The 11,946-nt window shown below is 48.9% G+C and overlaps 1 protein-coding gene across 1 annotated transcript; it reads right to left on the bottom strand.

Annotated features, from left to right (window-relative positions):
* Positions 1-289: 289 nt before the first annotated feature.
* LOC139235553 (zinc finger protein 391-like) lies at positions 290-10,805 on the bottom strand. The gene is made up of 3 exons (XM_070866609.1): positions 10,577-10,805; positions 1,939-2,138; positions 290-1,096 (listed from the first exon to the last, which is right to left on the bottom strand). Exons 1-3 carry the CDS (start codon positions 10,803-10,805, stop codon positions 290-292), a joined length of 1,236 nt encoding a protein of 411 aa, XP_070722710.1.
* Between the last annotated feature and the right edge of the window lie 1,141 nt (positions 10,806-11,946).

Here is an 11,946-nt window from a genome sequence, read left to right as displayed (position 1 = left end):
CAATCTAACTAGAAAATAGTTTGGTGTGTTTTATTAGCATCATTTTCAGTCATTTGAAACCGGGTTACTCACGACAACGCTTGGCGAGTAGGTGTGCATCCGACCAGGAGACTGGGCAACAACCCCCTACCTCCTGCATCCCTCCATTTATTTATTTATTCATTTTTATATATCCCAAATATTAAACTCCAGTCCAGTTACTGGAGTTATCATCAGAAACAAACCTCAATTGTCAGAATGAACATGGTTCAGTCAGGATGTGATTAAAAGCAGATTCCAGCACCTGCAGTCAGTTGGGAACTCGCTGGTGTCTCAGCAGTGTGGAATACTGAGTTAATCCCTTACTACACACAGAGCAGGGGAACGGCCTCTCCGCCGTGTGAACTCGCTGGTGGCCCAGCAGCTGGGATGATCGAAATAATGCCTTCCCACACTCAGAGCAGGTGAATGGCCACTCACCAGTGTGAACTCGCTGGTGTGTCGTCAGGGCGGATGACCGAGTGAATCCCTTCCCACACTCCGAGCAGGTGAACGGCCTCTCCCCAGTGTGAACTCGCTGGTGTGCCAGCAGGTCAGATGACAGAAAGAATCCCTTCCCACACCCAGAGCAGGTGAACGGCCTCTCGCCAGTTTGAACTCGCTGGTGTGACTGCAGGTGGGATGACTGAGTGAATCCCTTCCCACACGTAGAGCAGGTGAACGGCCTCTCCCCAGTGGGAACTCGCTCCTGTGTCAGCAGGGTGAATGAAGTAATGAATCTCTTCCCACACTCTGAGCAGGAAAACGACCTCTCCCCAGTGTGAACTCCCTGGTGTGTCAGCAGGTGGGATGACTGAGTGAATCCCTTCCCACACACGGAGCAGTTGAACGGCCTCTCCCCCGTGTGAACTCGCTGTTGAACTACAAGGTCGGATGAACCAGTGAATCCCTTCCCACACATGGGGCAGGTAACTGGCCACTCCCCACTGTGACTGCGTCGATTAATTTCAAGATCTGATGCCGATCTGAATCCCTTCCCACAGCCGCCACATTTCCATGGTTTCTCCATGGTGCGGCTGTCCTTGTGACTCTCCATGGTTGGACGATCAGTTGAAGCCTAACCCACACACACAACACATTTACAGTTTCTCCGCTCTGTGAATGGAGCAATGTTTCTTCAGGCTGTGTAACTGATTAAAGCTCTTTCCACAGGCAGTGCACTGGAACACTCACTCGGGTGTGTTAGTCTCGGTGCCTTTCCAGTCACACTGATAATTGCAATATTTTCTCTCAGGCAGGACAGACAAACATTTCTCCTTCCACTTTCAAAGGCTGATGATATTATGTCCTGATGAATGATTGACTCCGTCAGATCTTGACACGATGTTTGGTTTGTATTTCCTGTCTGAAAATCTCCCCTTTTAATACGCAGTAAAAGGAGATAACATAACTCATCACTGTCAGTACAAGACACAAATTCAGGATAGACACATCTAGAGTCCAAGTTTCGACAGGAGTTACTCCTATTGTTTTGGAGTATCGAATAAATCACAATTGTCCACGTTTAGTTTGTTCCACTTTCAGTCAGTTAGGTCAGTTTCTTTTTCCAGCCACTTACGCCCATTTTGGCCAGTTAAGCAAGTTTAGACAGCGAACAGTTACTCCAAACTAACTTAGGCCTGAGTCAGTGCTCCCTTTTGTACGCTCAGAAAAACCTTGCGAACACTTTAGAAATCAGGCGCCGGTAGCCAGAAATAGTGGGCGGCGGAGGGGTTGTGGAGGGATGGGAAGTTGGAGGATTTTCCAAAACAGTAAGCACTTCACTTGTGAAAATCCAGAAGCATTATCAATAATAAATGGTCAATAACTCAATCAATAAATAAAATTTAAATATAAATTAAAAATCAATCAATAAATAAAAAATTAAACGTTGCCACCTCACCTACTGCAGCACCTAACCGTTCCGGAACACTTCGAGCCCTCCAGCAGCAAACACAGCCCTGCCTGTCCGATTACATTTTCAAGGTTGAAGAGTTCGGGCGGGGCCCCGCCGTGGAAGAGTTCGGGCAGGGCCCGCTGCCAGGGAAGAGTTCGGGAGGGGCGCTCCACCAGGGAGATGGACGCGTGGGGCCGCCGAAGAGATAGGGAAGGACGAGACCCTGGAGAGATTTGAACAAGAGAATGCGTATTTTAAAGGCTGATGCCACCAGCCATCTCGGCCAGCACAGAATGTAACTCACTACCAAGAGGAAGGATGTTACTTCACCTACGAATGCATAATGCGGGGAAATCAATATCTATCCCTTTAACTAACAGCGACATGGAAAGAGGGAAATGAATGACCTTGAAACACCTGATTAACTTGGCACTGAAGTGTCTGAAACTCATAATAGGAACTCCAGGAAAACAAAATACTGACAAATGTTAAATTGTTTTGTTAACAAAAGAAATCTCGATTTAAATTTTAAAAGATAAATTCTTTAACAGGGATTCATATGGACTCACCTGACAGGCTGACTCAGGATCCACCCCTCAAGCACCACGATTGTTTGTAGAACACGCTGCTCTCTGGGCCCACCGACCCCTGACCTCTCTTCCTGTTGGTTCCCAGGGCAATCAATCACCACTCGACAACATTATGCTGCCACATTAAGTTGAGAGGCTCGGAGAAAGAAATAAAACAAGGCTGTGAACCTGAGTTAAGAAATACAATTAGAAAAGCATGATTAAATAAACAAGGAGAGACAATATAAACTGAAGGGTACAATCCGAAAGGGGTGCATGAAGATTGAGACCTGCGGGTATATGTGCACAAATCGCTGAAGGTGGCAGGACAGGTTGAGAAAGCAATTAAAAAAGCTTACAGTATCCTGGGCACCACAGAGTACAAAAGCAAGGAGATTATGATGAACCTTTGTAAAACACTGGTTCGGTCTCAACTGGAGCATTGTGTCCAATTCTGGGCACCGCAGATTTGGATGTGATGGCCTTAGAGAGGGTGCAGAAAAGATTGACAAGAATGATTCACGAGATGAGGGACTTTGGTTACGTGGATTGACTGGAGAAGCTGGGGATGTTCTCCTTGGAGCAGAGAAGGTTGAGAGGAGAATTGATAGAAGTGTTCAAAATCATGATGGGTCCGGATATAGTAGATAGAGAGATACTGTTCCCACTGGCAGAAGGGTAGAGAATCAGAGGAGATGGATTTAAGGTGAATGGCAAAAGAACCAATGGTGACATCACAAAATCTATTTTACACAGCGAGTGGTTAGGATCCGGAATGCATGGCCTGAAAGGGTGGTGAAGACACTCTCAATCACATCTTTCAAAAAATAAATCTGGATAAGTATCTGAAAAAAATCATTTGCAGGGCCGGGGGAGAGGGTGGGCAGTTGGATTAACTGGGACCCGGCAGGGGTGACGGGCTGAATGGCCTTCCGTGCTGTAACCATTCTGTGATTGTGTGAGCATGACCACTCTGATGCCTGACTCAGTCGAAAGCCGTCCTGATTGTGAGCGCCTCTGTTAAGCCTACCCTACACCTTCACTGCTGCAAGGAAAACCACCCCAGGTGCTGCAGCCATCAACTTATTGAATGGCGGCAGGCTCGAGGGGCCAAAGAGCCGAATCATCTCCTATTTCTGATGTTCTCATGTATTCATGTCACTGGTCAACATCCTGCATCTGCCCTGCAGCGGGACAATGGAAAGTATTGTGACGTCGAGGAAGCCCCGCCCCTGCTGCTCCCTGCTCCCCGTGGCGGGCGGACCCGTGCTGCCCAAAGATGGCGGTCGAACTCCCGGCAACCCCCGACAGTAACCAAGGCCCGTCCCCGCCCGAAGGTGCCGCTCCCGCCGACTCGGCGGCCAAATCTCACCGCCCGTGCATGTCCGTGAGTATGTGAGTCCTCAGCGAGGCTGGGCGCACTGCCTGGGCTGCTCATCCATCCTCCGCGGGGCGGGGGGGGGGGCAAAACGTCGTCCGTCCACAGCTAATCTCCCACAGTTGACTGGCCCCGAGCCTGTGCAGAACTCCGCCTCACCTCACCCGAACCCCGAGCTCAAAGGCTGCGAGGAGAGCCCACCCACAAACCCCGCAACCGCCCGCCCGCAACACTCAGCTCTGGCTGGGTTCATTTCTACACTCACTGGTTCCTCTCCCCTGAAGGTATTGACTCTGGCTGGGTTCAGCTCGACACTCACTGGTTCCCCTCCCCTGAAGGTGCTGACTCTGGCTGGGTTTAGATCTACACTCACTGGTTCCCTTCCCCTGAAGGTACTGACTCTGGCTGGGTTCAGTTCTACACTCACTGGTTCCCCTCCCCTGAAGGTACTGACTGTGGCTGGGTTCAGTTCTACACTCACAGGGTCCCCTCCACTGAACGTACTGACTTTGGCTGCGTTCAGTTCTACACTCACTGGTTTCCCTCCCCTGAAGGTACTGACTCTGGCTGGGTTTAGCTCGACATTCACTGGTTCTCCTCCCCTGAAGTTACTGACTCCAGCTGGGTTCAGTTCCAGACATTGACATCATTCACGTTGTTCCTGCACCGAGATGGCCGCGCATGCGCTGTGCTACTCACTGAATCAAGATTTTGGGGCGCTGAACCTGCCTTCCTGCACGAAGATGGCCGCCGTCAGCCTGGGCCTGTGACCAGTAGAAAGCCCCGAAGCTGCAACCGCCGATATTCCGGTTATTATTCCGGGCTTGCGGCGAGCACCGGTTGTTTATCAAGCCTCCACGACTCCCTGCTGGTCGATTACTCCCCTCCGCCCCGCCGATATGGACACTTCCCATGAACCTCTCAAAAACATGTCTCCTCCGCCATTAAAAACACTGCGCATGCACCAAACACTGCCTGGGCCCACGCCTGCGCACTGAGCTCCTGTAGTCTGGGTGCGGCACATTCTCCCCCGCCGGGCATGCTGGGTACATAGGAGCATGATAAATAGGAGCAGGAGTGGGCCAGAAACTGCACGGTAATATACAGTGTAAAGCTACCTCTACACTGTCCCATCTAACACTGCCAGGATATGTACTGCACCGGTTAGATACGGAGTAAAGCTCCCTCGACACTGTCCCATTAAACACTCCCAGTGCAGGTACAGCATGGATTACATACAGAGTGAAGCTCCGTCTACACTGTCCCATCAAACACTGCCAGGGCATGTACAGTATCATTTAGATGCAGGGTAAACGTCTCTCTTAACAGCCAATCCAAAAATGCACAGGACAGGCACAACACAGATTAGGAACACATCATCATCATCACAGGCAGTCCGTCAAAATCGAGGAAAACTTGCTTATACTCGAAAGGTGAGTTCTTACGTGACTAAACAGTCCAGTACGGGAATTACATCCTCTGTCACAGGTGGGACAGAAGTCGTTGAACGAAAGGTTGGGTGGGAGTGGTTTGCCGCATGCTCCTCCGCTTGGTTTCTGCATGCTCTCGGCAATGAGACTCGAGGTGCTCAGAGCCCTCCCGGATGCACTTACTCAACTTAGGGTGAACGTTTGTCAGGGACTCCCAGGTATCGGGGGGTTGCTGAATTTTATCAAGGGGGCTTGAGGGTGTTGTTGAAAGGTTTCCTCTGCCCATTGTAGGCTCGCTTGCCGTGTAGGAGTTCCGAGAAGAGCCTTGCTTTGGGAGTCTTGTGTCAGGCATGTGAACAATGTGTCGAGCCAGGGTATCCCTGGAGATTGAGCATGCAGTGTCCACCGGTAGACTCGTGGCCTTCCATGAGAGGTGAGCACCAGATAGACTGGAGTGCATCATTCCAGAGGGAACAGAATTGTAATTTTAATTCATTTGATTTGATTTGACAAAAGTTACCTTTATGTTGAATTGTTAATTTGTATTTTTGGTTCCCTAAAAAAAAACAAGGGGGCACTTTAATGAAAGTTTCTGGAGTGTGAACCCCCTCCACCCTTTAATCATGGGGAACTTGATTATTGTTCTACTTAAAATAGTTGTGAACAATGTGGCCCACCCAATGAAGCTGGTCGAGTGTGGTCAGTGCTTCGATGCTGGGGATGTTGGCCTGATCGAGGAAACACCAGGACTGGTTTGATGAGAATGACCAGGAGATGCAAGAGCTAATTAATCGCAAGCACAAGGTATTTCTGAACCTAAAACAACAACCCAACTCGGGAGCAGTAAAGCAGCATTACAGACAGCTTAAGGCGGAGGTCCAAGAAAAAAACTGTGAGCGAAAGCATAGATGGTGGCTGGAGAAATCACAGGAGTTTCAGCAGCTGGCTGACAGTCACGATGTGCGAGGATTCTTCATCGCAGTCAAGGCCACCTATGGCCCAAGCACCCAAGGCACCGCCCCACTGCTGGCCAAGAATGGGGAAACACTCATCAAGGACACTGTGGCAGTCAGGACCCGCTGGAAGGAGCACTTCGAAGATGTCCATAACCGAGACTCTGCCTTTGACTCGAGTGTCCTCGACTCCATCCAGCAGCATGCTACCCGCCAACATCTCAGCAAAACCTCAGCCCTGCACGAGATAGAAAAGGCCATCCGCCAGCTCAAGAACACCAAGGCAATGGGAGCGGATGGAATCCTCGCTGAGGCACTAAAGTATGGTGGAGAGGCAATATTGGCATGCATGCATGACCTCATCTCTCTCATCTGGAAGGAGGAGAGCAGGCCTGGAGATCTCAGAGATGCAGTAATCGTGACCATCTTTAAGAATGGAGACAAGTCCGACTGTGGCAATTACAGATGAGTCTCCCTGTTACCAGTCACTGGGAAAGTCATCACTAGAATCCTCCTCAACCAATTCCCCTGTGGCTGAGGAGCTCCTCCTGACGTCACAATGTGGATTTCGTCCTCTACGGAGTACAACGGACATGGAGTAGATATAGATCAAAGCTCCCTCTACACTGTCCCATCAGACATTCCCAGGGCAAGTACAACATGGGTTATGTTATGTATGCAACCCAATGTAACCAGCAATCTACTGCGATCAGAGGGCATATCTGTTGGAGTCCCAAGGGATCCCAGCATCCATTGGGAACACTGTATATTAGCAGGCCTCCCATGCTGTACGTGCACTCTGGAGTTAGAAAAAAGAGACCAAGATCACATTTACTCATGTCTACAGTACTCATTCACATTAATTTATTCTGGACATAACAATTGGCGACGAGATAATGAACCATCATGTGAAAATGCAGAGAACTGTTGATATCCTGGAAAAATTCTCAGAAGGGGACGATTGGGAGGTCTTCATGCAGCGACTCGACTAATACTTCATGGCCATCGAGCTGGCAGGGAATGTGAACGCTGCCAAACAAAGGGCGATCCTCCTCACTCTCTGCGGGGCAACAACCTATGGCTCATGAAGAATTTTCTTGCTCCGGTGAAACCAACAACCAAATGGTATGAAGAACTGTGTCGGCTGGTCCAGGAGCACCGAAATCCGAAGGAGAGCATTCTGATGGCAAGGTATCGGTTTTACACATGTCAACGGTCTCAAGGCCAGGAAGTGGTGAGCTACGTCGGCGAAATAACGCACCTTGCAGGACATTGCGAATTTGATGGATGCCTGGAGTAAATGCTAAGAGATTTTTTGTGCTTAGCATTGGGCATTAGGATATCCTTCGCAAACTATTGACTGTTGAAACACTGCACCTGAGCAAAGGCATAATGATAACCTAGGCATTTATTCCACCAGCGATAACACCAAACAAATTTCGCAACAATCAGATGTTTCGGCAAGTATTGTACACAAAGTAACATCGTTTTCAGGCAGGAATGCATATGGCAGAATGTACACGCCTGCAGCTGCATGATCTCAGATGACTCAGAATCTGCCATCAAGCGTTAATGCGAGGCAGTTAACAGCTTGTTGGCACTGCGGAGCTGATCATCGAGCCCATCAATGCAGCTTCAAACACTATGCGTGCAAAAGCTGTGAAACAATGGGACACCTCCAGCGAATGTGCAGATAAGCTGCAAACACTGCACAGCACCACATTGCAGTGGAAGACCGATCCATGGTAGATCAAACAGAACTAGAGACTCAAACCGAGGAGGCAGAAGTGTACGGGGAACACACCTTCACCACGAAATGTCCACCGATCATGTTAAATGTTGAACTGAACGGAATTCCAGTATCCATAGAATTGGACATGGGTACGAGTCAGTCCATCATGAGAAAAGAGCCTTCGACAGGCCCAAGCTGAGCCCCATCACACCAAGCTGAAAACTTACATGAAAGAGCTGATCCCTGTAATTAACAGCACCGTATTAAAAGTCTGTTATGATGGAACAGTACATGAACTACCACTAAGGATAGTGTCAGGAGATGCCCCCACATTGTTCGGCAGAAGCTGGCTGCGAAAAATACGCTGGAACTGGGATGACATCCGAGCGCTTTCATCCATCGATGACGCCTCATGTGCCCAGGTTCTGAGCAAGATTCCATCATTGTTTGAGCCAGGGATCGGAAGTTGCTTGAGGGGAAAGGTGCAGATCCACTTGATTCCCGGTACATGACCCATCCATCACAAGGCACGGGGAGTGACATATATGATGCGAGAGAAAGTGGAGATCGAGTGAGACAGACTGCAATGGGAGGACATCATCGCACTGGTGGAGTTCAACGAATGGGCCAGTCAGATTGCTCTGGTTTTCAAGGGCAATGTCACGGTCAGAATAGGCGGGGACTATAAATTAACGATTAACCATTTTTTGCTGCAGGACCAGTACCAGCAACCCAAGGCAAACAAACTATTTGCGACACTGGCAGGAGGAAAGATATTTACCAAATTGGATCTGACCTCGGCCTACATGACACAGGAGCTGGCGGAATCTTAAAAAAAAGACCTCACCTGCATCAACACGCACAAAGGTGTGTTCATCGACATTAGATGCCCATTTGGAATTCGATCGACCGCGGCTATTATTCAAAGGGACATGGAGAATCTGCTACATTCGGTTCTGCACATCGTGGTTTTCAGGATGATATACTGATCACAGGTTGGGACAACATCGAGCACTTGCAGAACGTGGAAGAGGTTCTAAGTCAGCGAGATCATGTGGGACTCAGGTTGAAACGCTCGCAGTGTGTTTTCCTGGCGCCAAAGGTCGAGTTCTTAGGGAGAAGAATTGTGGCAGATGGCATCAGACTCACTGACGCCAAGATGGAGGCCATGAAGAACGCGCCGAGACCACAGAATGTGACGGAGCTGTGGTCGTTCCTGGGGCTCCTCAATTATTTTGGTAATTTCCTACCCGGGTTAAGCACCTTGCTAGAACCTCTACACATGTGGCTGCGCAAAGGAGATTATTAGGCACGGGGGAAATCAAAAGATACTGCTTTTGAGAAAGCCCGAAATCTGTTATATTCCAACAAACTGGTTGTCCTGTATGATCCATGTAAACGTTTAGTGCTAGCTTGCGATGCATCTTTGTACAGGGCCGGGCGGGTGTTACAATTAGCAAACGATTTGGGAACATTGCAACCGGTCGCCTATGCGACCAGGAGTTTGTCCAAGGCCGAAAGGACCTACAGCATGATTGAAAAAGTAGCTATGGCATGCGTTTACGAGGTGAAAAAATGCACCAGTATCTGTTTGGGCTTTAGTTCGAGTTAGAAACTCACCATAAGCCGCTCATATCGCTATTCACAGAGAGCAAAGGTATTAAAACCAATGCTTCTGCTCGCATTCAAAGATGGGCGCTCACGCTGTATGCATATAAGTATGTAATTAACCACTGGTCAGGCACAGAGAACAGCGCTGATGCCCTCAGTCGGCTACTTTTCCCACCACCGGGCTGGAAATGGCGCAGCCTGCAGACTTGCTCTTGATGATGGATGCAATTGAAAATGAAAAGTCACCCGTTACAGCCGCCAGATCAGGTCCAGGACCAGCCAGGATCCTTTACTGTCCCTTGTAAAAAGTGTATCCTCCATGGGAGCTGGTCCAGCGTCCCAGCGGAGATGCATGAAGAGATCAAGCTGTTCCAGCAGAGTAAAGACGAAATGTCCAGACAGACGGACTGTCTTTTGTGGGGTAATCACGTGGTTTTGCCCAAGAAAGGCAGGGAAATGTTCAAACGCGACCTATACTGTGCCCACCAAGGCATAGTAATGATGAAAGCTATAGCCAGACACTATGTGTGGTGGCCCAATATAGACTCAGATTTGGAGTCTTGTGTGCGCCAATGCACCACTTGCTCGCAACTGAGCAGTGCACCCAGGGCACCCAAGTTTGTGGTCATGGCCCTCCAAACCGTGGTCTAGGATTCACGTTAACTTTGCTGGCCCATTTCTAGGCAAAATGTTCTTCGTTCTTGTGGATGTTTATTCTAACTGGATTGAGTGTGTAATAATGTCTGTAAGCACGTCCACTGCCATCCTCGAAAACCTACCAGCCACGCACGGCCTGCCTGATGTCCTTGTCAGCGACAATGGGCCATGCTTCACCAGCGCTGAATTCAAGGAATTCATGACACGCAATGGGATCAAGCACATCACATCTGCCCCGTTCAAGCCCGCATCCAATGGTCAGACAGAACGTGCAGTCCAAACCATCAAGCAAAGCTTGAAACACATGTCAAAAGGCTGCCTGCAGACCCACCTGTCCGAGTCCTGCTCAGCCACTGCATCAGACACCATGCTCTCACCGGGGTTCCCCAGCTGAGCTGCTCCTGAAAAGGGTGCTCAAAACAAGGCTTTCTCTCGTTCACCCTGATCTCCATGATCAAGTCGAGGGCAGGAGGCATCAACAAAGCATGTTCTGTGGTCTCACAAATTTGTAACGCAATATTGATGTCAATGACCCTGTATTTGTACTCAACTATGGACATGGTCCCAAATAGCTTGCTGGCACTGTCATAACCAAAGAAGGGAGGAGGGTGTTTCAGGTCAAACTCGCAAATGGAATAACTTGCAGAAAGCATTTGGACAAAACAAAACTGCGATTCACAGACAGCCACAAGCAACCAACTTCGGCCCTCCGAAGCACACACAAGTTGCAACCAACATCATTGCAGACCACGAAGCTGAACTCATCATCCCCAGCAGCCCAGCAAGGTCAGCTGCGCAGCAGCCCAACGAAGAATCAACCAACTCACCTGCATCTGCATTTGTACTGAGATGATCGGCTCAGGAGCAAAAAGCCCCAGATCGTCTCAACTTGCAAATAAGTGTCCTGTTGACTTTTGGAGGGAGTGATATTATGTATGCAACCCTATGTAACCAGAATTCTACCACCACCACAGGGCGTATCTGTTGGAGTCCCAAGAGATCCCAGCGTCCCTTGGGAGCACTGTATATAAGCAGACCTTCCATGTTGTACGTGCACTCTGAAGTTAGAATAAAGAGACAGGTCACACTTACTCACATCGACAGTACTCAATCATATTACTTTTTCTGGACTTAACAGGTTAAATATAGAATAAAGCTCCCTCTATACTGTGACACCAAACGTTTCCAGTGCAAGTACAGCACAGGGTAGACACAGACTACATCTGCCTCTAACTTGTCCCAGCCATTCCAGGGCAGATACAGATCTGTTAGATGTCGAGAAAATCTCCCTCTATACTGTTCCAGCGGATATTCGCAGTACAGGTGCAGCACGGGTGAGATACAGAGTAAAGCTCCCTCTACACTGTACCACTATAATAAAAAGGCAAGCATGAAAGCTCGGTGCCTCAATGCGAGGAGTATTCGGAACCCAAAAGAGGGCTCTGAGCTAGTTAGATTGGGGGAGAGCTCAGATGAACAGGACCCCAATAAATAATGCAAAAGGCAGGAGGCAACAGAGCAGAGCAGCACGCGGGTCAGTGTAAACCACAAGGTGATAGGAAGGGACAATATGTATAAATATAAAGGGGCTGCAGGATGGGTCAAAACTAAAAATAATGGTTCAAAAACTAGCATTAAAGCACTCTACCTAAACGCACGCAGCATTCGAAATAAAGTAAATGAGTTGACGGCACAAATCAT

Source organism: Pristiophorus japonicus, chromosome 23 (genome assembly GCF_044704955.1).
Source record: "Pristiophorus japonicus isolate sPriJap1 chromosome 23, sPriJap1.hap1, whole genome shotgun sequence".
Taxonomy (NCBI): domain Eukaryota; kingdom Metazoa; phylum Chordata; class Chondrichthyes; family Pristiophoridae; genus Pristiophorus; species Pristiophorus japonicus.
Note: the sequence above shows the minus strand (reverse complement) of the source record. Positions and strands in the feature narration are given on the sequence as shown.